The following is a 26900-nucleotide window of genomic DNA, read 5'->3' as shown; positions in this document are numbered from 1 at the left end:
CCACGGCGGCACCGAACGGTTTACAAACTTATCCTTTCCGGAAATGATCAGGTCAATGATAATGCTTTTTTGGACTCCGGACAAATTGCTCCGTTTCCTCATAACATCAACGGCTACACTGTTTTTCCGCCCTCCCCCCCCCCCCCCCCCATAGAGTCGTGCCATCTGCCGTCTGTGAGTGGTTATTACTCGTTGACACTGAACATAGCCGGTGGTCACATTAATGTGACTGGACTGTGTAAATACTTCTTTATTACGACCGGTTTCATTTCTTCAGACGACTACCAGGTATCATAACAATTTTAATTTTTAAATGAATACACCGCCATTTGACTGTATTGTTGTTTGTTTAATAACAACCAAGGTGTCGGCCTTTTATGCCACTTTCAGATGATTGAGTTTACGACATTAACATATCTTGCAGAACATCGAGAACTATATGTTAATGCCATAAATTCACTCACTTGAATGTGGCATAAAAGGCCGAAACCTGAGTCGTAATTAAATAAACAACAATACAGTCAAATAGCAGTGCGTTCATGTAAAACTTATTGTACGACTGTGGCTCAGTAAGCTCGGAAACTGTTATAAGAATTTTAAATCAGCTCACTCGGCGATATAAAACCTATTGTCAATGTAATATACTCGTATTTTACTGCTTGACAACTAATGGACGTCATTGGTTTTATATCGCCACGTAAGCAGTTTTAAATATCTTATGATACTCTGAGGCTGAAACTGCTCCTAATAAAGAAGTATTTATTATCAACTCTTGGTGGTGAACAATGACGTCTTTTTATTTTTCTTATCATCGGTATCAGAATATGTGACATAAATGTTCATATCTTCTGTCTGCATTGCTGTGGGAGCTTAAATTTTTTACATTGCCAAGAGAATGTAGACTTTAGAATGTGACATAAATTTCAACTTGATACCTTTACCCGTTCTTGAGTTCTTAGCAGTTGGACATACAGACATACGAACAAGATAGTGACTATATAAGGGCATCGCTATTATCGATTGAGTTATGGAACCATAATAACTAAGTCTGGCTTTCAACGACGGACTTTGAGGGACGCAATACGACATACTCACACAGAACCACTTCGCCCTCCCCCCGTCCTCCCCCCCCCCGCCCCTCCAGCAGAAGAAAGACGAAGAACAAAAAGAGCAACGAGGAAAAGAAAGTGTGTATGTGTGTGTGTGTGTAGCGTCTTTGACTAGTGATCAAAAGTCCTGGGTTCGAACCTAGCCATTACTTAAAAAATTTTGAATAAAAATCATCAGAAATGGCGACCGAATACTGCTAACAACCTTGTAAAAGAGGGCAGAGCAGCAGGCAGAGCTTCTGGGCTCGTATGAAGAGGAACATATGGAAACTAAAGAGGAAGCTACAGGATGTGTTAAGTCATGTTGTGTTAAGACATCAATGTCGATGGTACTAGAGGGAGCTGCAGTGCGTAAAACCTGTAGAGGAAGACAGAGATCGGAATACATACAGCAAATAACTGAGGACGTAGGGTGCAAGTGCTACTCTGAGATGAAGAGGCTGGCCCAGTAGCGGAATTCGTGGCGGGCCGCATCAGAACAATCAGAAACCAGCAACTTCGCACATTAAAGTGGTGTCTGTACGTGAAAAAGTTACTGGTATGTTGACAGTTACTTTTAATACCGAAAAAAACGTGCATTTCGAATTATTCTATTACTATTGTCTTTTTCTTGGCAGAATGGAAAGAAAAAGAAACAGTGATGAAGTGCAACTACTCAGCATGTAGATAAAAAGGGCCAATGTCGCGGCTGAAAGTGTTAAAAGAGGTAAGTATGAGTAACTGTTAATCAGTTAATGCGAAAATCGTATTTAACAGTGCTTCACAGCTGACAAGTAATGAATGAAAATCATAATCTACAGACACATCGACAGCTGCTAGGTGACGTGCTCTTATTTTATAACCAGTTTCGGACTTTCATGCCATTTTCAGGCACAAAAACAGCACCATATTGTACACTTGTTCATGTTTATAGAGACAGTCTGTGTCAAAAAAATTCTTAAATTCCCTTTTTATGGGATGACGCAGACCACCCGAAATAAACTGGCATTTGGTGTGGAGTGGTTTATGGGAGATAATGTACAAAGTACAAAATCGTCCTCTCCCCTTTCGCGGAGTGAAATTTCCTTCTTCGCAAATCTGAAAATCCACATTAGGCTTCCAGCATAAAAGGTTTCACATGGAAAGTGCAAGCAATATTTGGTGGAAAAATGCGTAATCTTTGTAACACCATCACTATCGCCTATTTCAAAACAAATAGAACGTACGTACAGGTTAGTAAGCCAACAAAGGTTTATAGACGATAGTAGTACAGCCGCTGTGATTGGATACTATCATATAAACAAAGGCTCTCCGCATAGTTTCCGACATGTATACAGAGAAATCATTCTATCCTTGAAATGATACATAATACAGAATGTGTTCCGTGTGCATTGGATACTTGTGAGACAAATTCAATCACGGCGTGTCGCACAAGAAATGTATGCCAAAGTCTAGAGGTGGGTTTAGATGCGAAACTAGTTACGGATAAGGAAATGCCCATTCAACGAAATTTACCCTGGAGCAGTGATTTGCTCCTGGTTGTAAATCTAAACAGCTGCGAAGTTTCAGCCTATCAAGATTATAATTACGATCAGTAGCTCCCTTACGAGTTGATTATACTCTGTCAATCACCGATGATGCTTGGACAACTTATTTTGGGACAACATTGGTCACTCCCTAGCCTATTCCATTTGTGTACGGATCAGTTCATGAGATATACAATGAAGATAGTAGATTTGTTGCACCGACGTCCCTGAATATGAGCTCCACAAATTTTCACAAGCAGGGTTTGACCAGAACAACGCCCTCTTCCAGTAATTCCGAGTTATATTCGCTGTGGATCTCCGATACTCGTTCGTATGGGCTACCCCAACCTGCCACGGTCCTGCGCGTCTCTGAATTCTCTAGACGTAATGGCTGCAAACACTGCAGCAATACTCCAGGACCATACGAGTGGGTATTAAGCAGTATTCTTAACAGGTGCACTTCTCAGTATCACAACTATCCCCAACGAATCTTGAGATTTCCTCTTGCCTCCCCTACTACAGATATCACGTGTTATATTTCGTAACGGTTTGTAGTATCAGCGCTAGACTTGTAAACTAGATGACAGGCTACAAAATGTTATTACTAATTATGTAATCAGAAACTATAGGGTTTCCTCTCTAGCTTACCGACATTACTTTGCATTCACCTTCGTTAAAAGATAAAGACGGATTTTATACGTACTTCTTAGTTCCGTACGTACTAATCGTTGCGGCGCTGTTAGGTAGGTTTCAGATCGATTGTTCTATTTTCTTTTCATTATGATAGAAAATTCCTCCAGTTGTATTTAAGATTTCATATTTATTTGGCTACTAGTTCCGACGTTGCGTCAACGTCATCTTCAGGCCCGTACACTTTGATGATATCAATTGTGTGTGGCTGAGTACTATAAGTCAGCGGTGAGACCAATCCGTGCTCCACGTGGATGGCGGGCAGTAACTAGTGTGAAATTTAAACCAGTGGATCAAAGAAGCCACACACAATTGATATCATCAAAGTGTAGGAGCCTGAAGATGACGTTGACGCAACGTCGAAACTAGTAGCCAAATAAATATGAAATCTTAAATACAGCTGGAAGAGTTTCATTTAAAATAAAAAAAAAATTGTACGAGCTGATGTCCCACCATCATCCAATTTAAATATGGATGTACGAAGACTGTTCTATTTTCAGTGCCCGCTGTTGGCGAGCTTTGATGTACTTCGAGAAATAAGTAATTTGTGATTATACAGGATTCATAGGACTCCAGTCAACATACTTTCTGTTACGTTCAGGAGGTGGGCCTTCGTTCTGACCGAAATCGCTTGTGTCCCTAAAAGTTCAAGCTCAGTTGTACAATTATAAATCATGCAGTTCTTGATGTGTTTTGTCCACGATTAATCATGAAATTCTTGAGGTGTTCTCTCCACAAGTATTCGTGAAGTTCTTGACGTGTTTTGTCCACGACTAACATCTTACATATTGGTGTTCCGTAACTATAAAAATTCACTGCAATGCTACCGTAGCTGAACTCAGCAAATAAAGAGGATACACTTGGTAAATCGTTCCAAATTTCTTCATAATTTTCTAAAAAGCACGCCTTCCTATGGACAACTTCATAGTTAGCCAAACAATATGAGAGTGCTGCCGATCCAGTCTAGCAATTTATTCATGAATTTGGAAACAGCAACGATTCGATTTCACCGTATCAATGTTTATTTTGTTGCTTTTGAACATTCGCCACCCACAATGGCTTACCTGAGTTCTATGACTCAAACATTATTTAAGTGAATCGCATATTTGAGACCATGTCCGTATGTTCCAGTTTTTCTTTTACGCGCTAATAGAGCGCTCTTGGATTAGAAGAGGTTCATTGCGACGAAGTGGATAACAAACAGGTGGGCGCGCTGTGGATTCGTCTGGCACCTCCTGGCTGGGTAGTGTTTATCAGCGTCGCTCGTAGCGCTGATGAACGCATTTTGAATAACTGCTGGCGAACTACGTTCTATATTTAGCTGATGCCAACAGACCGCTTGGAGCCTCTCGAGCGAAAATCCATCAGTGAGGGAGAGTATGTGTGTGCCTATATTGTAGTCCATTTTTTCATTACATGAAGTGTGACGCAGCAGAGAAGTGGCAGGGGCTAATGGTTTTCAGAATGCTTTTTACAGTGCTGATTTCGAAATACTTTATTAGCTTTCGAGTGGCGACTGCTTTGCGCTGTCTCTCGCTCACATTTATTTGTCATTCTCGTACACATTCATCAACTGTAGCAGAATTAGCTGTTAAGAATAAAGCTTCCCTTCTCATCCACCTGTCGTCTTTCATCAGCCCATCCGAAATGGCTGAACACCAATAAAGGAGCAGCCTCACTGTTTCATACGTAGTAGGGGGGCCCCGGAGTTAGGAAACGAGAGACGGCGCTTCTCTGCAATGACAACGAGAGCCTAGGTCAAGTGCTAGTTGTCTCCCAGATCGTATCTCTGACTATTCCAAGAGCGTTGTCCGTACATGCGTGAAACTAACGTGTTCCTGTCGATGGCAGAGCAGTAATTTAGTTTTTCGGGTTTGTCTTTCACACGATTGTGGAAAGTTTCGGACAAAATTTGACCTGCCATGTTAAGATACGTACACGTGACGAAACCCGTGTCATAATCCAAGAACTCGTTAGGGTTACATACTGCTGTATCTGCTTTTGAATAGAAGGTAGTTATTTCGGGAATACATTGTGTAGTTTCCAATTAACTAATGCATTCTAACAACTCTGGCTGATTCTCTGCTGGTTATTAAAATATATGAGTTAGCTAATGTACCATACGTCACCGCTTTTTCCAGCCATTTCCCCAAAGAAAAGACTTAAGGGAAAGGTTTTTCGTGTCCAGGACTTCTTAAGCTAGATTTTTTTCCGCATGGTTGTATTACTGACAACAAATTTATAAAGGCAGGTAAATGACATATCCAAAACGAAGCACGGCAGCTGTGATAGTGTTGTCGGCGAACTACAGAAATTTAATAACATGAGATACGCCCAGAATTGGGAAACCGTCTACACAGCATTTAAGCGATTTTCATCAATATTACTGACAACGTCCGTCCCCTTGGCTCTAGTGCCTGTTAACAAGTGTTGCCAGAACGACTTATCGCCTATAGAAAATGTCTGCGTATGGGCAAAAGAATGACACGAAACAGGAAAGAAACCAGACTGGTAGAGAATGAGATGTTCACTCTGCAGCGGAGTGTGCGCTGATATGAAACTCCCTGGCACACGGTTTTAATCTGCCAGGAAGTTTCAAACCAGACTGGTATTTTACGGGTAATATTTAATTATATTTTCTTAATCAACTGTGATAAATCCTTCGTAGTATACAAGTCACGAAAGTGCGCGACAGTTTTCGTACGCAAAAGACGGCGCTGTCGCCTGTCTCTGAACGATTCGCAACATGACAGAGCTTATCGCTTCTAATCATGCGCCTCCAGCATGTTGTGGCTTCGACAGCATATATATGCAACCGGATTAAGGAAGAATAAGAAACATATGGAACTATTGTAACTTATCTGGAAACGGTTACGAGGTATTTTATTTAAAATACAGTCAAAATCTGCAACAGTTTCAAGTTAATCGAGCCATCTTGAGTCGTATGGTTTGTAAATGATACTGTCCATATGTTCAACAGCCGTTATTCGACTGACAACCATACGTGCAGTACTGGTCGTTAGAATGGATATATTCTTCTTTATATGTATGAATGAACCTTCCAGATTATTAACAGTGTTGTATAAAATATTTTGTAAACATATGTAACGCATAAAACACGAAGATCCACTCGGCGGTGAAGACGGTCGAAATTATGCAGAGACGAGTCATTGGGCTAGTACAATGCCCGTGAACGGCTGATAACAGATTTTCAGACTTGATTAGGCACAAAATTGTTTTCTTCATTTGTCAAAAAAATGTCTCACTCATGAATTGTAAGCCTTTTACATTAGAAAAAACAGCTGCTCTTGTAACACAGATATCTGAAAGGACTTTTCCAGTTTCACGACACTATTTGGAGTGTTTCACTTGCATCATCAGGTGAACACAGACGTAAATGACTTTATACGCTCAGTTTTATAGGCAGCATGTGGGAGTGCAAGGAGGAAAGGAATCGTTACACTATGTGAAGTCGAAAATTTGAACCCATGTGATGAATTCTCGTAAACAAATTTCACTTTCTTACCGGCATCTCACTGGAATATCCCAAAGAACACCTTTTTCAATAAAATATCTCCAAAAACCTCTCATTGTGACCTCTACGGTTTATGCCTGTCCGGTTACGAACGGACGAGAAACATATGGTACACGTACAACATTAAGAGTAGTTACTTCGTTAAGAGGTTAGGAAGATACCATTCAGATATAGGTAATTAGGTAAGAGTAACGGTTGCGAAAGGTGTTTCAGAAGCGTTTGGGCTGACAGTTCCTTCCATTTGCCAAACAGATTTTAACAACAGTTATTTAGAATATGGAGATTTTAATTTATATGTAACTGCAAATGTTGAGATCAGCTGAATTGTATGAATATGTTTAAATAGCCTTTTTTTCATTTCCGTTACGATGTACGAAGCTTCCACTACCGCTGTCCGGTGCTTTCAGTTCTAAATGATTTTCTGTGAGCAATCGATGACACTGTCCAGAATGGAAAACTAAGACAAAATTATTTTATTGCTTAAAAATGAAAATTTACAACAGTACTCTAACTTTAATTGAACCCATATGATGAACTTTCGTCAAAAGAAGGTCACCTTCTTGTCGACATCATAGTGGAGTATGCCAGAAAACATCACTTTTCATAAGATGCCTCCAAGGTACTTTCGTAGTGAGTTGGACGCTGTAAACCTGTCCGATTACGAAGGGACGAGAAACATATGGTAGAAGTAGAACACTGAGAGTAGCTACTCGGTTAAAAAGGTTGGGAGAAATCATTCAGAAGTAAGTCATAACGTTCGTATTAAGGCGTTTCAGGCACGGTTGTTCTTAGAATATAGAAATTTTGTTCTGTATTAGCATGTTTAACCAGTCAATTTCTTTCTTTTTTTCAGTTTCCACTGCGAGTTAATGAGTATCTACCATCATTGTTAGGTGGATTCAGTATTGTAGACAGTGTTGTTGTGAACTGTTTTGTGAGCAGCCTGTGACATTCTCCGGAGTGGAAATCGAACACAATATCATTAAAATATGTGATTAACATTTATCGAATGATAAATAATACTTTGAAACACATCGTGGAAGTGCAAAATTGAGAGAAGCTGCAATGACTACCACGCAGGTGAGTGCCCAGAAGACAGGGGAGAGAGGAAGGAGACAGCGTCGTGGACTTACGGGAGGAGACGCGCGCCCTCCAGGGGCACGGGCAGCGTCGCAGCAGGAAGGCGCGCGCGGCCTGCATCACAGCTCGGCACCTGCTCCCACTACACAGACGTCAGCCCGTCGCGACCGGCTCCATGCCGCGCACTGCGCAGCGCGGCTTCTGCCTACTTGTTGGAGCCGCTGCCCGCGGCCTTCGCGCATGCGCACCTGGCGCGCACCGCATGACGTCACGAGGTATCGAGCGTGCCCCGCGGCCCGGCCGGTGAGCACCAATACGCGTGCGTCCCGACTGACAGCGGCGCCCAACACCTAGCGGGGGTGGGGCGGGCCAAATTGCTTTCGCTTAGTATTACCTCCGAAGCTCGGGCACCGTTATTAGGACGTCGCTGACTCGAGTTTGGACGGTCACCTCGATTATTCCGGCAGACTAGTAAACACCATTTCAGTGTTTAGTGCTTTCAACAAATGTTTAATGACTTCACTCGACAAACGGAGACATCGGAAAATCCCTCTGTATGAAAGGAAATGACCTGACTGACTCGTCAGCGCCCAGCCCAAATCTCTAAGAACAGAAACTTGAAAACTGGGGATGGTATGGTGTGATCTCACACACTAAGGGATTATTCGAAATTCTACTCCTAAGTGGGTGAAATAAGAGACGAAAACTTTTTTTGAAAATATGTCGCTATTAAGGTAATTCTGAAGCTAGAACTATGGAAATTGGTATTTGGTATGTCTGTCGGAAATAAAAAAAGTTACTTCTTTCAATATTTTTAGAAATTTGCCCCCTTTGGGGGTGAAGTAGTGGGTGAGAATTTTTGAAAGAGATCTTTCTTAAAAAAAAAACTACTAAATCACTTTTAAAGTTACATCTGCAAATATTTGGTATTTGAATTATCGGTTAGAAACAACAAAATATGTATTTCATTGTTTTTGGAGATTCAGTCCCTTAGGGGGTGAAAGGGTTTATGGAAGTACTTCATTATGAAAGCATTTTTAAAAAGAAATCTATGATTTCGGTTAGAAATAAAAGAGCGCATGTTACACTGTTTCCGGAAATTCAACCCCTAAGGGATGAAAAAGCGGATGAAAGTTTTTAAGGAAATATTTCAATACGAAAATATCTTTGAAATTAAATCCCTGAATGTTTGTGTTTGGCTTGTCAGTTTTTGGGAATTCAAGTCCTAAAGAGGTGAAATAGGGGATGAAAATTTGTATGTAAGGCGGTGAAATAGGAGATGACAATTTTTATGAAAATATTTCGTTACGTTAAAACATATTTAAAACTGTTGTTGTTGTGGTCTTCAGTCCAGAGACTGGTTTGGTGCAAAAAAATGTGTGTGAAATCTTATGGGACTTAACTGCTAAGGTCATCAGTCCCTAAGCTTACACACTACTTAACCTAAATTATCCTAAGGACAAAGACACACACCCATGCCTGACGGAGGATTCGAACCTCCGCTGGGATGAGCCACACAGTCCATGACTGCAGCGCCTCAGACCGCTCGGCTAATCCCGCGCGGCGGTTTGGTGCTGCTCTATCCTGTGCAAGCTTCTTCATCTCCGAGTAACTACTGCAACCTACATCCTTCTGAATCTGCTTAGTGTATTTAAAGCCAAATCTATGAAAACTGGTTTTTACTTCTAAAGAAATACGTGTTAGGGTACGAAAAATTTTATGTTAATTTCACCACAAGAACTCAAAAGGCAGGATTAACAAAGAATATGGACTCCAGCTAACAGACACTTTTTGGTCAGAAGTACATTCGGAAAAGACCGCGCGTCTATGGCCGTAACTGGAGGGGCAAGTATAGAAGATGTTATAATTTCTAAACAGCATAAAAATTCTATTAAAGAAAAACAAAAAAAAATCTGTGCTGACCATACAGTCTACCCGAGCGAAGCAGCAGCCGCTACGTTAGTTATGCAGGGAGAAATGGAAAGTGCTACTGATGTGCGGTTTTCACGGAATGGATTAGAACTCATGGGTTAGTATTGTTAGCCATTCAACAGATTGTAATAATATTTATAAAGTGTATTTTTTGTGCAAACATACACTTTTTTGAACAGAACAATACCTTTTGAGACTAACAAACTGAAAGTAAGGTGTATTAGAATGTTAGTGGTGATTGTTTCAGGATTCTAGTGCGAGTCGTTTACGAGGTATCGTCTTTTGAAACGTTCCCATACTGACACTTGGATAATACCTGTGCCAGCACACACTAAAGAACAACACAATTGCTTAAACTAGTTATGTGGATTCAACCAGTAACGAGACAACTGACCATCACAGGTTGTGTTCAAAATAACCACCGGCAGCGTCAACACACACTTTCAGTGTGGTGTGGAACGATTGCTGCACAAGTGCCAGCTTTTCAGCGGAGATGTCCGAGCAGGCTGCAGTAATAAGAAGTTGTATATCATCGGATGTAGTTGGTATGCCTTTAAGTTTTCCCCACAGAAAAAGTCTACAGACGTCAAATCCGGGGAACAGGCCGGTCAAGGTACAGGACCTCTGTGTTCAATCCAACGATTTGGTAACAATTCTTGAAGACATGCCGTAGTACTTCGTGCACTATGGGATGGACTGCCACAATGTTGGTGCCACAGGTTCCTCCTAAACTGCAGAGGAGGAACGTCTTCTAGCATCCGTGGAGGAAGGTCTGTTAGCAGGCTGCGATACTTGAGGGCGTTTAGTGTTCCGTCTATGAAACACGGGCCTATGAGCTGATGGCTCACTATCCCACGCCACACGTCACACTCCATGGACGTTCCACATGAGGAAGCAAACGGCGATTCTCAACAGATCAACAGCGTTTGTTTCGAGGGTTTACTTGGTCATAGTTTGTAAATGTGGCTTCATCACTAAATCGGACACATGATACTTCTGGAGTATCCAGTCGTAATGCCCATGTACGGAAGTTGACACGGTTCTCGAACGGTTTCAATGCAGCTCTTGATGGAGAGAGATGTGATAGGGATGGAACCTACGTGACGGAGAATGCGTAGGGGAGTTGCCTGACTCAAGCCACTTCCTCGTAAGATTGTGCGGGAGCTAAGTACGGATCAACTGTCACAACAGCAAGAACATCAGTTTCCCCGTCTTCTGTCGTCACTTGTTTCTTTCTGTTACGAAGTCTCGGTGTTACACTACCGCTTTCACTTCACTGGTTTTGCACGGCTCCTGCTGGCTCCAACCTATACACGAGAATAAAAAGTGCTGCCGCGCTGCCCTCCACAGCGGTCAGATTTAAAGGTGATGCAGCCCTTATTGTCCTTAGAGAAGGACTGGTAAATAACTGCCGAGGCGGCTGATGTCTACTGATACATCTTGCCACATACATCGTACAAGAACGAACTGTATTCTTCCTACACACTCTGTACGTCTTGAGCATGTCTGCATTGACAAATCCCATCGTCCACTCACGGCCTACTGCTTGGACTATCTCACACTATCTGACTACCAAGTCGCAATGCACTCAAGGAACACACAACCATACTGTAAGCAAACATAACAACATCGTACACAGCAACAACACAGGTTGAATGGTACAAACAGGTGCCGCTGTGAAAACTTTTCAAAATACGTTATCTCGTAAAAGACTCGCACTAGAATCATGCAACAAACGCCACTGACATTCAAAATTAAACTACTTTTGGTTTGTTAGTGTCAATAGGCATTGTTACATTTAAGAAAAATTGTATTTTTGCACAAAAATTCACTTTCCAAGTGTTATTACTACCTGTTTATTGGCTAACAATACCATCTCCTGATTACCATTCCGTTCTGTGAAAACCGCACATCAAAAGCACTTTCTATTTCCGCAATACTTGCAGTGCAATTTTTAGGTGTTTCATCCTGTATATAAGATTCTTCAAAATATGGGACGACTTATGGGAAAGTATACGTCGTTTACTTCGGGACTGCCCGCCATTTCAGTACCAAAATAACAGTAGCCGATAGAACGATACATTTTTGCATACGATACCTTTGTCCTAAATAACGCTAACGCTGTCGTTGCGGACAGGGACTTTTAGAAGTGAGATTTCGCTGTGCGTATGCAAGAGATCTTTGAAGACTATATGGAGTGCTGCTATCTTTGGTGTTATGATCGCTAAATCGTACGCCTTACGCATCGAACTTTCGAGGCTGAGCGCGCCTTTTCTCTGCTGCCCTCCATAGAGGTCAGATAACGTTTTTAAAGGAGAAGTAGCTCCATATTGTTCTTAAAGAAAGGCTGAAGCGTCTGAGGGTTTCAGTACCGTTCAAAGTTGTCAAGAAGGTCTACCCATCGCACTGCGAACCGTCGTTTTCGACCGCGTTCTTGCTATTAATATCAACACTGCCAGTGCCCTACTGATCGAGCACATATAATTAAATTGCGCAACAGAATTAAAGGACCACTTGTTCGAAACCCCGTAATTACTACCCTTGCGACACATAACTTTGAAATTTTGCTCAAACGCGCCAAACTGCACTACAGTATCGCGCTCGTGGGCGTGCGCCACGCTCTGGGAAGCACGTCGCAGCCTCCGTTATCCATGTTTCTCCCCTTCTTTTGACGCCTCTTCGATGGAGGTTAGACCAGCGTTGAAATCACGCGGTTTTCTTTTGAGTGGCCGAGGAAAACCTTCCATACACACCGCCACTCAGAACCGGCATGAAAACGCCTCACAGGGTTGGCATAAAGGGCTTCAATTATCCCATCCCTTTCCATGGCGCGTTGATTCCCACATATTTGGCTGTAGAAAATGGTAGTTCGCAGTGCGACGGGCTACAGGAAGACGTTCTTGACAATGTTTGACGCTGTTGAAACCCTCGGACGCTTCAACCAATCTTTAGGGACAATACGGCGCTGCATCCCCTTTAAACGTGATCAGATCACTTTGGAGGGCAGCGCGACAGCACTTTTTATTCTCGTGTATAGGATGAAACCAGTAGGGACCGTTCAAAATCATTCGACGAAATGTGAACGTGGTTCGTGGCAGGGGAGGGTACGTGTGTATTTCCATCCCTCCTTTTTCGCACCTTCCTATGGCGTAATCACGATGTGGGCCCAACATTAAGAAGTGCTTGAATAAAACGCAAAGGATCCCTATAAGATCCCTACCCCAGTTAGACGACACCTTGGATGCCACCCGCGTACCTTAGTTGAGCATGTTAGAAGTGTACTTGGACAGACGTTTCCTTGCGGTTGCTCTAGCGCCTGAAGGCAGGCAAACACCGCTTGAAGGGTGTCAAAGGGGTTGCCTGACTTTCAGGCGCTAGGACAGCCACGAGGCATAATGTTGTACCCATCCCGTGATCACGCCACAGGAGGATGCGAAAAAGGGGGAATGAAAATGCGTAAGTATTCTTTCCTGTCACGAACCGCGTTCAAGTTTCGTCGATTGGTTTTGAACTGCCCCTAATGGCTCCAACCTATACACGATAATAAAAACTGCTGCCCTCCATAGAGGTCAGATAACGTTTTTAAAGGAGAAGTAGCTCCATATTGTTCTTAAAGAAAGGCTGAAGCGTCTGAGGGTTTCAGTACCGTTCAAAGTTGTCAAGAAGGTCTACCCATCGCACTGCGAACCGTCGTTTTCGACCGCCAAATGTGTAGGACTCAACCCCCGGGAAAGGGGTGGTTTCATTGAAGCCCGTTATGCCACCTCCCCCCCCCCCCCCCTATTTTCCCGATTTTGAGTGGCATGTGTCTGGGATTTTTCCCTCGGCTACTCAAAAGAAAACCACGTGATTTCAACGCTGCTCTAACCTCTATCGCAGAGACGTCAAAGGAAGGAGTGAAATGTGGGTAAGGGAGGCTGTGCGACCCTCCCATCGTGCGACATGTTCTTCGTTGTGGCTGTGGGCGGAACTGTGGTGAAGTTTGGTGCCAATGTGACATTATTAACCAACCTTATGCCTCACACGAACTTCCGAGCCTATTCTTTTTGTTTTTCGCATGTGTGGACACATCGTTGCTTGAAGCGTTGTCCAGCTCGAGGGTGATGTAGCAGGGTGTTACGTTTTTGCACCACTACAATGGAAGGTTGTTCGCACCTTCGAGCAAAATTCCAAGCTTATGTGTCACAACGGTTGCCAATTTCTGGGTTTGGAAAATGTGATCTTTAATTATGTTGCGCCGTGTACATTGAGCGCCCTTTTCGGGATAGTTCCATCCAGACACAATTTGGACTTTAGAACTATTAAAGTGACTGTTGAATAATGAACTGCACTTTCATGTGCACCCAAAATTTCATACGATGCCCTTTTCAGATTGTGTGAGTAGGGAATCGTTGTTTGGGTTTCGTAATAAGTGGCGCTTGTAGCCAAGATGCGTATAAATTATCTAAGGTACCTTTTAAAGAACTGACTGTGAGTTTGGAAACATTACGTAGGTTCGCAGGGTAAAAGTAATTTATGATTCGTTTTATTCATGGAGAGTTACGTGGAATTATTTATGAAATTGGCGGACGATACAGCACTGTGTTGTTGCACACTAACCTCCATTGGCGGATCGTATTGCTGTTTGAAGATAAGTGAAATGGCTTCCGTGATCAGCGATAGCCTGATAAACAAATGAAGAAACGCAATGAAGTATTGGATACATCAGCAAGAAAGTAGAATAGGCTCAACTATTAATACAAGTGCGGATAAATCTAGGCGATGTTACGGAGTGTGTTACCTGCCACCAGCACAAAAAAGCGAAGTAACATACAAGGTAATTTTTCTTGTGGGGAATGCCTGTCAGCTGAGTTATAAGTAACTTCTGGCAGAGGGTTGAAAACTGTATTCGAGAGATGGCCGCCGCTTGGATGACACAATTCTTTATAAGAGACCATATAATTGAAACAGAATACGTTAATCTTTCATTTAGCATAAATAAGAGCATTTTTTTAAAAAGCTAAATGCCCCATTTCATTTGAAAACTACCTGTTTGTTGTAGGTTACCCTGCACGTAGCGCAGGGAAATGAGCGTTTGGCGTCATTGGCCAGGAAATAGTGTACGCGATCCTCAAAGGTATAAAATGACAGACGTCTTTCAAAAATTTCGTGTCCATTCGCTTGATGCCAATCAGAGTAGTTCACGTAATCAAATCGAGAAATGCTGTTGATGTTTCCAGAATGCTGTTGATGTTGTTTATATACGTGTACCTCACAGAACGAAAAGTTGAAGTTCAGGGCTGTTGTATCAATGTGGGTAAAACACAATTTCATTAGTGCCCAGTGCTTACGAACTGCATGTCATATTGGGTGCAACAGTTCTAGTTCGGTGGCTGCTTGTTCCCAGCGAAATGCCGTGTTCAGCCGCAGTCGTCGAAGGAGACACCGCAAAGTGTCTCCCAACAAACCGCTGGCGTAGGCTGACTGCGGTTTACTTGTAGTGCAATCTACTGTACGGATGATTTTCGGAAAACGTTTTTATGTAAAGCACAAAAAAAAAACTGGAATTCTTCCAGATATTCAAATCAGCAGCCAAGCCTAAACGCGTTGCGTTCTGCACAGAAATACGGACGATGTTACAAGACGGTGGAGTCGTTGAAAGGTAGGTATCCAATGATGTGACGTAGCATTATACCTGAGCGGGACAGTTAATACGTCTATGATGGGATCTGAGGCACAGAAAACCTTCACAGCTCTGAGCAGGATGAGGGAGAGAGAGACTCGTCAAAACTATTTCGCGTAACGAGCAGAAGAAAACTATATGGATCCGTTCGTTTCGCAGGTTTCTGTCACTGCTGTCGTGTAGTCCGCCCCGGTAGCTAAGTGGTGCCGGCGCGATAGCTCAGCGTGTTCGATCAGAGGATTTAATTACTCTCTGTAATAAATAAAAAAAAACTGAGTGAACAGATCAACGAGCAACCTGAACGAGTGTCATCAGACGTCCGCCAGGAACAAATTCAACGGACACTATAGAACAAAATGAGATAAATAAATAAATAAATAAATAAAAGCGGTCAGCGTGACGGATTGCCGTCCTACGGGCCCAGGTTCGATTCCCGGCTGGGTCGGGGATTTTCTCCGCTCAGGGACTGAGTGTTGTGCTGTCTTCATCATCATTTCATCCCCATCGGGCGCGCAGGTAGCCCAATGTGGCGTCGAATGTAACAAGAACTGCACCAAGGTGGTCGGATCTGTCCCACAAGGGGCCTCCCGGCCAATGGCGCCAAACGCTCATTTCCATTTTTCACTACTGTCGTACTACTGGGTATATTAAAAGAACCAGAGGGAGATTTTAATTTAATTTTCAACAGAATGATGCTTTTCCTAATTTCCACCGGAACCTTCGCGAATACCTGAATAGCACTGTACTAAAATACTGAATGCACAGTGCTGGGAGCTGTGAGACACAGAGGATGACGTGGTTTTTATTTCATCTAATACCGGATGATTTCTCCTTATGGTACACTTAAAGATAGTCGAGTATGTTACCACTTACCACAACTTTGGTCGATTACAGGATCTACATATCTCGTGCGTTCGAGTGTACTGCCGAAGATATAGCTGTATTTTTAATACACTTATTTTATTTCTTCCTTGCATGTTTACAATTGTAAGTAGGCTGTTTATGTTTTCTTATTGGCAACGTTATGTAGCGCTCTCTACGCTCTGTACGAAAATCACTGGCTGTACTGTGTGCAGTCTGTGACTAGTTTGCATTGTTGTCTGCCATTGTAGTGTTAGACAGCGGCAGCTGGATGTGAACAGCGCGTAGCGTTGCGCAGTTGGAGGTGAGCCGCCAGCAGTGGTGGATGTGGGGAGAGAGATGGCGGAAGTTTTGAAATTGAACTGCTATATATATTATGATTATTAAGGTAAATACAGTGTTTGTTCTCTATTAAAATCTTTCATTTGCTAACTATCCCTATCAGTAGTTAGTGACTTCCGTAGTTTGAATCTTTTATTTAGCTGGCAGTAGTGGCGCTCGCTGTATTGCAGTAGTTCGAGTAATGAAGATTTTTGTGAGGTAAGTTATTTGTGAAAGGTATAGTTTAATATTACTCAGGGCCATTCTTTTGCAGGGATCTTTGATAGTCAGATTGCGTTGCGCTAAAAATATTGTGTGTCAGTTTAAGCATAGTCTCGTATACAATTGTTCTAAGGGGACGTTTCATATGTCGACCCTTAGCCTAGGATACCTCACTGGAATCTTCTGATTTTTTCTTGTAGTTTGTGCAATTAGTGTAGCTATTGTTTATTGCTAGCGCGTAATTATAGAGAGAATTTCCTTTGTAGTTGCAGTTTTTCATTGTTGCGCAGTAAAACAGTTGTGGCATGCATGTAGATTTGCACCAAGTATTTCGCAGCTGCAACTAACTAGATATTATTTTCAGTGCTATGTTAAAGTGTTCTCTTATTTTTGCTCTTCAAATTGTGTTTTTCTGTGTTATCGTGTGAAATATTGTCACAATAATGGCGTGTGAAAAACGTAACACTAGGCTCCAAAGTAAACTGAGAAATAATAGTGACGATGAGCGTAGCTTATCAGCACCACTGTGTAGTGAATTAACAGACGTTCCAAGTAGTAATTTGGTAACTGTGCATAGGGAGATGGAGCGGGCGGCAAATAATGGTGTAGACAGTCAAACAGGTAGTGAACAGGGAAGCATTATCGATCGATCGGTCGGCAACAGCTCGCCTCAGGAATCCGAAATGATAGGACACAATTTTGCAAATACTGTAGATTCAGGTTTTGGGTCCTCACCGTTTTCTCAAATGAGTCAAGACACATTTTCTGCTTGTCAAAATGTGAATGTTGCCGGTGAAAATGCACTGCCAAAAGGAATAGAGAAACATATTCCAGACACTAATACATTATTATTGCAATTAATGCAACAAATGGAACAAAATCAGAGACAAATGGGACAGAATCTTCTAATGTTAGACACAATGGAACAAAATCAGAGACAAACACAGCAAAAGCTTCAAAAGTTAGACACAATGGAACAAAATCTTCAAAAGTTAGACTCAATGGAACAAAAGCTTCAAAAGTTAGACTCAGTGGAACATAAACTTGAACAAACACTGTATTTAATATATATAGCAGTTCAATTTCAAAACTTCCGCCATCTCTCTCCCCACATCCACTACTGCTGGCGGCTCACCTCCAACTGCGCAACGCTACGCGCTGTTCACATCCAGCTGCCGCTGCCTAACACTACAATGGCAGACAACAATGCAAACTAGCCACAGACTGCACACAGTACAGCCAGTGATTTTCGTACAGAGCGCTACATAACGTTGCCAATAAGAAAACATAAACAGCCTACTTACACAATGTAGACAGCATCGAAAATAAATTCTATCTAGAGTACTTAACATAAATTAGAATTTTAATGGCATTTTTAATGACACATATGAAAATCTACATCTTTTTAAAAATAATCCATTATGGAGTCGAGGTAGCAGTTGTCGTTACACTGGTTATCACTGTTAGCAGGTTACCGTCAAGCACACGGCTGTAACCATGCCACAACACCTAGGCACGTCAGTCCACAACAGCTCCCGAGCCGGCACAGTGCGACAGCATACTTGATTAGATTAGATTAGATTAATACTAGTTCCATGGATCATGAATACGATATTTCGTAATGATGTGGAACGAGTCAAATTTTCCAATACATGACATAATTAAGTTAATTTAACAACATACTTAAGTTAATATAACAACTTTTTCATTTTTTGTGTTTTTTATTTTTATTTATTTATTTTTTTACTAATATTTTTTTTTAAATTTATATCTAAAAATTCCTCTATGGAGTAGAAGGAGTTGTCATTCAGAAATTCTTTTAATTTCTTCTTAAATACTTATTGGTTATCTGTCAGACTTTTGATACTATTTGGTAAGTGACCAAAGACTTTAGTGCCAGTATAATTCACCCCTTTCTGTGCCAAAGTTAGATTTAATCTTGAATAGTGAAGATCATCCTTTCTCCTAGTATTGTAGTTATGCACACTGCTATTACTTTTGAATTGGGTTTGGTTGTTAATAACAAATTTCATAAGAGAGTATATATACTGAGAAGCTACTGTGAATATCCCTAGATCCTTAAATAAATGTCTGCAGGATGATCTTGGGTGGACTCCAGCTATTATTCTGATTACACGCTTTTGTGCAATAAATACTTTATTCCTCAGTGGTGAATTACCCCAAAATATGATGCCATATGAAAGCAACGAGTAAAAATAGGCGTAGTAAGCTAATTTACTAAGATGATTATCACCAAAATTTGCAATGACCCTTATTGCATAAGTAGCTGAACTCAACTTGCTATGCTGAACTCAACTTGGTAGCTATGAGACGGCCATCGACTTGTGTCAACAACTTCATTGTAAGACGAGGACGCACAGTCCAATATACTTTTAATTCTGTTTTACTATATGGACTTCCCAACTATTTGTGATGGTATTTTGTCTTTTTAGTCCGTTTAATTTCATGACATAGATCTTACAACCTGATGATGGGAGCATTGTCTCTTGAAACGCGTTGTTAAAATATATGTTAAGAATCGCGGTTGAACAGTGATAACCAAAATCTAAAAACGTACGGCCAAACTTCCAGGAAACATTCCTCACACACAAATAAAGAAAAGATGTTATGTGGACATGTGTCCGGAAACGCTTGATTTCCATGTTAGAGCTCATTTTAGTTTCGTCAGTATATACTGTACTTCCTCGATTCACCGCCATGATTTCATACGGGATACTCTACCTGTGCTGCTAGAACATGTGCCTTTACAAGTACGACACATGTGCACGATGGAGCTCCTGCACATTTCAGTCGAAGTGTTCGTACGCTTCTCAACAACAGATTCGGTGACCGCTGGATTGGTAGAGGCGGATCAATTCCATGGCCTCCACGCTCTCCTGACCTCAACCCTCTTGTCTTTCATTTATGGGGGCATTTGAAAGCTCTTGTCTCCACAACCCCGGTACCAAATGTAGAGACTCTTCGTGCACGTATTGTGGACGGCTGTGATACAATACGCCATTCTCCAGGGCTGCATCAGCGCGTCAGGGATTCCATGCGACGGAGGGTGGATGCATGTATCCTCGCTAACGGAGGACATTTTGAACATTTCCTGTAACAAAGTGTTTGAAGTCACGCTGGTACGTTCTGTTGCTGTGTGTTTCCATTTTATGATTAATGTGATTTGAAGAGAAGTAATAAAATGAGCTCTAACATGGAAAGTAAGCATTTCCGGACACATGTCCACATAACATATTTTCTTTCTTTGTGTGTGAGGAATGTTTCCTGAAAGTTTGTCCGTACCTTTTTGTAACACCCTGTATAACTATTGCACGATACAGGTCTGGATTGGCTGTATCAAGCATCCAAGAATGATATGGTTCAGGTCTGCATCTTCGTCCAGATGACAGGGACAGTTACAGGACTTGACAACTTTGATTATAGGTAGACGAACTGTGTAACACGCTTGACCTAATCGCGTTATAATGATGGTAGTTAAGTGTCTTCTCGTAACAATAGTCCGACTGCATCAAAAGTATAAGATATGCCTGTAACAGAATGCATTAGTGCCTTGATGTGTCGCTCAAGGTACTCACATGCAACACCTGTCACTTGTAGGAGTTGTGAAAATATATGGAAACACCAAAAACACAGCACATTACCGTATCTAATACGTTGCAGAAAACCGTTGGCATTCAAAACAGTTTCCGGTCGTCTCTGAACGAATAAATGCAGGTCCTGTATGGTTATCGAGGGAATCTTACACCAGTATTCCTGCAAAATAGTGGCAGGTTAGGGTAACGATTGTGGAGGTGGGTAGCTACCATACACACTTCTCCCCGAAGTAAAACACAAAGACTCAGTAATATAGAGCTCTGACGACTGTGGTGGCCAGGAGAAATGCGACAATTCATCCTCGTACTCACAAAACCAGTTCTGGAGCATTGTGTGAACAGGAGTCCCGCCGTCTTGTAACACAGCATTACCGCTGTGGGCCCATGGAACACCACGATAAGGCAGTCCAAATCATCATCGAAAGTCCACCATGTTTCATTCTTGGTGCGTAAGCTCGGCCAGAAGTTGGAAACAGAGTGAAACAAGACTCATCCGAGCAAATGACTCTTCCATTGCTCCACAGTCCAGGTATTAAGGCGTCGGCAGCGGGCTTTTTTATTACTGGAATTTGCATCACTGATGAGTGGTTTTACAATTCCGCCGGCCGGAGTGACCGAGCGGTTCTAGGCGCTACAGTCTGGAACTGCGCGACCGCTACGGTCGCAGGTTCGAATCTTGCGTCGGGCATCGCTGTGTGTGATGTCTTTAGGTTAGTTAGGTTTAAGCACTTCTAAGTTCTAGGGGACTGATGACCTCAGAAGTTAAGTTCCATAGTGCTCAGAGGCATTTTTTTACAATTCCAGCTGCTCCTGCAATATCCTGCTTACGGAGCTCCCTTCAAGTCGCTTTAGTGTTGCCAAGGTTCGCGTGTGCGACATTCAGTTCTGCAGTGACTTTTGCAGTCCTCTTATTTTTCGTCACACCCCTCTTCAACGACCGTGTCTCTCGATCACTTGACGCACAGGTTCGTCCGCATTGGGACTTAGCGGATGACCTTTTTCCGCTTTCTCTGTATGCGGTATGAATCTTCGATATGGTGCCTGTCGAATTACCAAACACTTGAACTACCTTGGTTATGGAAGCACCCACCATTCGAGCAACAACAATGTGCCCATGTTGGAATTCATGTGGCTCCGACGTAAAGCACTCATAAGTACACAAAACAACATTCTGACTATGACTGACACTTGCAGTGTATTGCGGATGTTGCACAGGGGTCGTTCGTGGTGTAATACGACAGTGCAATCTGCAGGCTTGCCAGTATCTGCGTTTATTTTCAAGCACGCATTTATTGCGGTGTTTCCATATTTTTACCCAACCCCTGTAAGTCTGCAACAGCATCGAGAGCGGGGACTTCGCATCGCTGTATCACTGTAACGGTGTGCTGTCTGAACTGCTGGGCAATAACCACAGAAACGGTATACCTCGAAACGGCTGCATGTGAAACGTCTCACTGATCTATATTACGTATATTAGCCAAAACCTAATATTTAAGAGAGCACAAAGTTATATGTTGGTTGATTTCATCTCTGGCGTATACGCTGTGCCCTTAGAATACGGGATCTCCAAGAGACCTACAGATGTAGCGACAACAAGGCCTGCCGCTTACGTTGTTGGTGTGGACCGTAGCAGTCAACAAGTCTAACATTCTCCCCGTTTCCACTCCAACGTTCGTGAATACCCGAACGCCACGTTCCCAGAATACAGAATATACCGTGCTGAGTCGGGAAATCGATTCGAATCTGCCAGGAAGTTTCTTAACAGACTCCTCTGCAAAGATTCAGTTCATTCTGGAAACGATTGGATAGCGTTTACACAGATCCTTCCGGTATACGTGTGTGATCCGAGCTCGTGCTGATGCGTTTGTTAATTTAGATAGCTCATCTACGTCTGGTTTATTTACATCGCTTGTGGCAACTAGCAGTCTACTTGAACGAGATGTCACCATGCCGAAACTAATGAAGTCACTGAAACTAATTCGGTTCACCATGTTCTCCTTATCTATTGGCAGAAGCTTACTGACCATTAACGCTGCTGAGGCACTCGGATTTTTGGAAGAATTTCGGCTCATTGGCGTAGTAGGCTCTCAGGCCGGTCATCCGTAGAGGCTTACCTGAAACAAAAAAAAGAAAAAAAATAGTTACAAGATCGTACGATCAAATCTCTGCACATCCTATTCAGAGATACAGGAAGAATATGGGACCTTATTAAGAGCAAAATCTAACGTGGCACCGACATTGTTTGTCGTACACTCTTTGTAATTTATATCTTGCAAAGACCATCAGAGAATAGCGAAGTAACCCCAAATTCCTCAATTTTTAGTCAGAAATTGCTGTAAGTGGTTTCGCTTCCACTTTCTTATTGCACATGGTCAAATTATCGTACCAAGCCACGGGACAGTTATACGGTGAGGACATTGCGAACTGCTGATGAAGCAAATACCTCAAAATCATCGTAATTCAATGAAAAATAATGTAGAATGCACACCTGTACGATGTAAGCTAAGCCACGGAGTTAATACTAGTGAAAAGGTCCTTAGATACAAATTTATACGTCACTAAGTACAGTTTATCCAAGAAGCAGACACAGGTTGTAAGCTACAGTATCTGAACTACATATACGGAGCTCTTAGAGCTACAGTGGGTAAATGAACTACGAAAGACAGAATATGAAATTTTACATAAGAACGATTATAACGAGTTCCGTATTTGGTAGTGAGTAATGGGCACAATAAAGAAGATCAGAGAATTCAAGCTGTAGAAATGATTCTAGAATGAAATTTTCACTCTGCAGCGAGTATGCGCCGATATCAAACTTCCTGGTAGATTAAAACTGCGTGCCGGACCGAGACTAAAACTTTTTTTGTAGAAAGGATATTTTTGAGGTTACTTCTCACAGTCGGTGTTTCCAGTCATGTAGAATTTTTTACAGAATGTTATATTCGCTGTTGGCTACAGAAATTATTTATTTCACATTTGCAATTTCGGCCTTTGGGTCATTTTTAAGCGGTACTGCAAAAGATTTTGCTTCAGAACGTGTCAATTTTTTCGCACTCGTTTCTACAGTGAAAAGACTTAGTTTTGACAGTAACATGTATACATGTTGTAGCATTTTAAAGTCTGACATCCGCTGAAGCAAAGTCTTTTAGAGTCTTTTTTCAGGGTCACCAGTCTTCTGACTGGTCTGATGCGGTCCGTCACGAATTCCTCTACTGTGCCAACATCATCTTCTCAGAGTAGCACTTGAAACCTACATACTCAATTATTTGCTGGATGTAGTACAATCTCTGTCTTCTTCTGCAGTTTTTGTCCTCTACAGCTCCCTCTAGTACCATGGAAGTCATTCCCTCATGTCTTAACAGATGACCAATGATCCTGTCCCTTCTCCTTGTCAGTGTTTTCCACATATTCCTTTCCTCTCCGATTCTGCGCAGAACCTCCTCCTCCCTTACCTTATCAGTACACCTAATTTTCGACATTCTTCCGTAGCACCATATCTCAAATGCTTCGATTCTATTCCTTTCAGGTTTTCCCGCAGTCCATGTTTCTCTAACATACAATGCTGTGCCCCAAACGTATGTTCTCAGAAATTTCTTCCTCAAACTGAGGCCTTTGTTTGATACTCACGGCCAGGAATACCCTTTTTGCCAGTGCTAGTCTGCTTTTGATGTCCTCCTTCCTCCGTCTCTCATTGGTTATATTACTGCCTAGGTAGCGGAATTCCTTAACTTCATCTACTTCGAGACCACCAATCCTGATGTTTAATTTCTCGCTGTTCTCATTTCTGTTACTTCTCATTACTTTCGTCTTTCTTCGATTTACTCTCAGTCCATATTGTGTATTCATTAGATTGTTCATTCCATTCAGCAGCTCACGTAATTATTCTTCACTTTCATTCAGGATAGCTTTGTCATCAATGAATCGTATCATTGATATCCTTTCACCTTTCATTTTAATTCCACTCCCGAATTTTTCTTTTATTTCCATCATTGCTTCATCTTAGATGAACAGATTAAACAGTAGGGGCGAAAGACTATATCCCTGTCTTACGCCGTTATTAATCTGAGCGCTTCGTTCTTGGTCATCCACTCTTATCATTCCCTCTTGGCTTTTGTACATATTGTATATTACCCATCTCTCCCTACAGCTTTTGGAGTACCGCTTGAAAATGTCCCATAGTCTGAAACTGCAATTGTGAAATAAGTAATTTCTACATTCAACGGCGTATATCATGTCCCAAAATCTTTTTTGAGGTTAGTCTTACGTGTCATCACAAGAGACAGAATGAGTCATGTGTGCATACACAGATGTCCAGTGAATGGATACTCCTTTACTACCCAGGATGAATAAGAAAAAAATGTTGGTAAACGAAACAGAATACACTGAGGGAAGAAGAGAAGAAGAAGTACAAATACAATGTATTATCACTTTTTGATCGGACTTCATATTGTTTGTTTTATTACCCAGAAATATTCATTATATTTTACTGCAGATACAAGGTGTTAACACAACATACTGGCAAAACGTTCGCCTGATTCACTTGGCACAAAAGAGCACCACGTGTCGATAGGAACCATCCGCGTGACAAAAAAGCAACAGTAGAATTATGTTCATGAAGGGAACCATTTTAGGAGAAGGAGGGTCTGTTACAATCGGCTAACAGGCTGAATACAAACGCAATTTCTTTTTTAAATCTTCCACCACCTGCTGAAGGGGCATCGAATGTTCATTTGTCAGTAATTTTATAAGTCATTAGTGAACATAAGCTGTTTTTGAACAAAATCGCTAATAATGGTTCAAATGGTTCTGAGCACTATGGGACTTAACATCTGTGGTCATCAGTCCCCTAGAACTTAGAACTACTTAAACCTAACTAACCTAAGGGCCTCACACACATCCATGCCCGAGGCAGGATTCGAACCTGCGACCGTAGCAGTCGCGCGGTTCCGGACTGAGCGCCTGAACCGCTAGACCACCGCGGCCGGCGCTAATAATAATAACCTTTATTCTAGATAACCAGTTTCGGTACTCGAAGTTACCATCTTCAGATCTCGACAGACAGTTATTGCATATGTCTTGAAATAGCAGTAAAACAATTCTTTCCCATGAATTGTCAGGGAACAGTGAAAGAATTAATGAAAGAATTTCATTTGATTGGATGGTTCTCGTTTCATACTGTTTCGAACTTCTGACCAAGTTTGTGTCCCAAGAGTAAAATATGACGGCTGTTCGGTAATGATATGGGTAATAATATAGTGGCTTTGCCTGGGCCCCATGGTTGCCCTGCAAGGTGGCAAGGTTGTTCCCCAATGGTGATGCTGTGTTCCAAGACTACAGGGCTCCTGTTCACAAAGCTTGCATCACCCAGGACTGGTTTTGTGTGCACAAAGGTAAATTGTAGCACCTCTACTGGCCACCACAGTTACCACATCTCAGTTTTATTTTATCTTTGTGGTCTAGTTTGCAGAGAAGTGTGCGTGATCGCTGTTTGCATCATCAACAACTGAACTTACTAGTGTTTTACAGGGGGAATGGTGTAAGATCCCCTTGAAAGGGACAGGATCATTTATCCAGTCCGAGACGACTGCAAGTTGTTTTGAAAGGAAACTGTTTCTATACACAGTATTATGTACGGTAATATGTTACGTTTTCATATTTTTGTCCACCGTCTGTAGCTATCCTGGCTACAGCAAGGTATCTAATAAACTGGGGAATTATACAGTATTATTACTAGTACTTAGAATGTCTAGGCAAAAAAGAAAGAAAAAACAAGCCGGCCGGATAAGGGGAGAAATAATGTCATTTGAGATGAGCTGAATGTGTAGTACATAATTGTCACAGTGATGCAATATCAGTTATGATAAAGAGAACAATTTAATTGTGTGGTAGATGCAAGAATCTCTAAAGCAATATAACAGTACTTGCGAAGTTTTGAAGAGAGATAGTTCAAAAGGTCGAACCCTTGGTGATTATTAATCAGATGTGAAGAAGATCAAAAAGTGATCGAAACTTGTCATTATTTGTGACATTTTGCAATAATAGCTTTGACGGTAGAAAGCTGTGAAAGAGTGTACTCTCTTTTAAGCGGTAAGTTGACACGTTCTTCACTTCGATTCGCCTTGTTTCGGAATAGATGCCTTGTTTCCGAAGCATTCAGGTGTAGACGGTATAGAAGCTAAAAGGCTTATTTTACACAATTTAACACAGGGTTGACTAAGGCCCTGCAGTCATGGACTGTGCGGCTGGTCTCGGCGGAGGTTCGAGTCCTCCCTCGGGCATGGGTGTGTGCTTTGTCCTTAGGATAATTTAGGTTAAGTAGTGTGTAAGCTTAGGGACTGATGATCTTAGCAGTTAAGTCCCATAAGATTT

The 26900-nt window shown here is 41.9% G+C and overlaps 1 protein-coding gene across 1 annotated transcript in view; it reads right to left on the bottom strand.

Moving 5' to 3' along the window:
* Positions 1-8084, bottom strand: part of LOC126174902 (probable phospholipid-transporting ATPase IA) — a 639177-nt gene extending 631093 nt beyond the window's left edge. The window contains exon 1 of the mRNA XM_049921326.1: positions 7973-8084. Within this exon, the coding sequence (XP_049777283.1) occupies positions 7973-8039 (67 nt within the window). The 5' untranslated portion in view covers positions 8040-8084. The remainder of the gene's footprint in view (positions 1-7972) is intronic.
* Between the last annotated feature and the right edge of the window lie 18816 nt (positions 8085-26900).

The sequence above is a fragment of the Schistocerca cancellata genome, chromosome 3 (assembly GCF_023864275.1).
Source record: "Schistocerca cancellata isolate TAMUIC-IGC-003103 chromosome 3, iqSchCanc2.1, whole genome shotgun sequence".
Taxonomy (NCBI): domain Eukaryota; kingdom Metazoa; phylum Arthropoda; class Insecta; order Orthoptera; family Acrididae; genus Schistocerca; species Schistocerca cancellata.
Note: the sequence above shows the minus strand (reverse complement) of the source record. Positions and strands in the feature narration are given on the sequence as shown.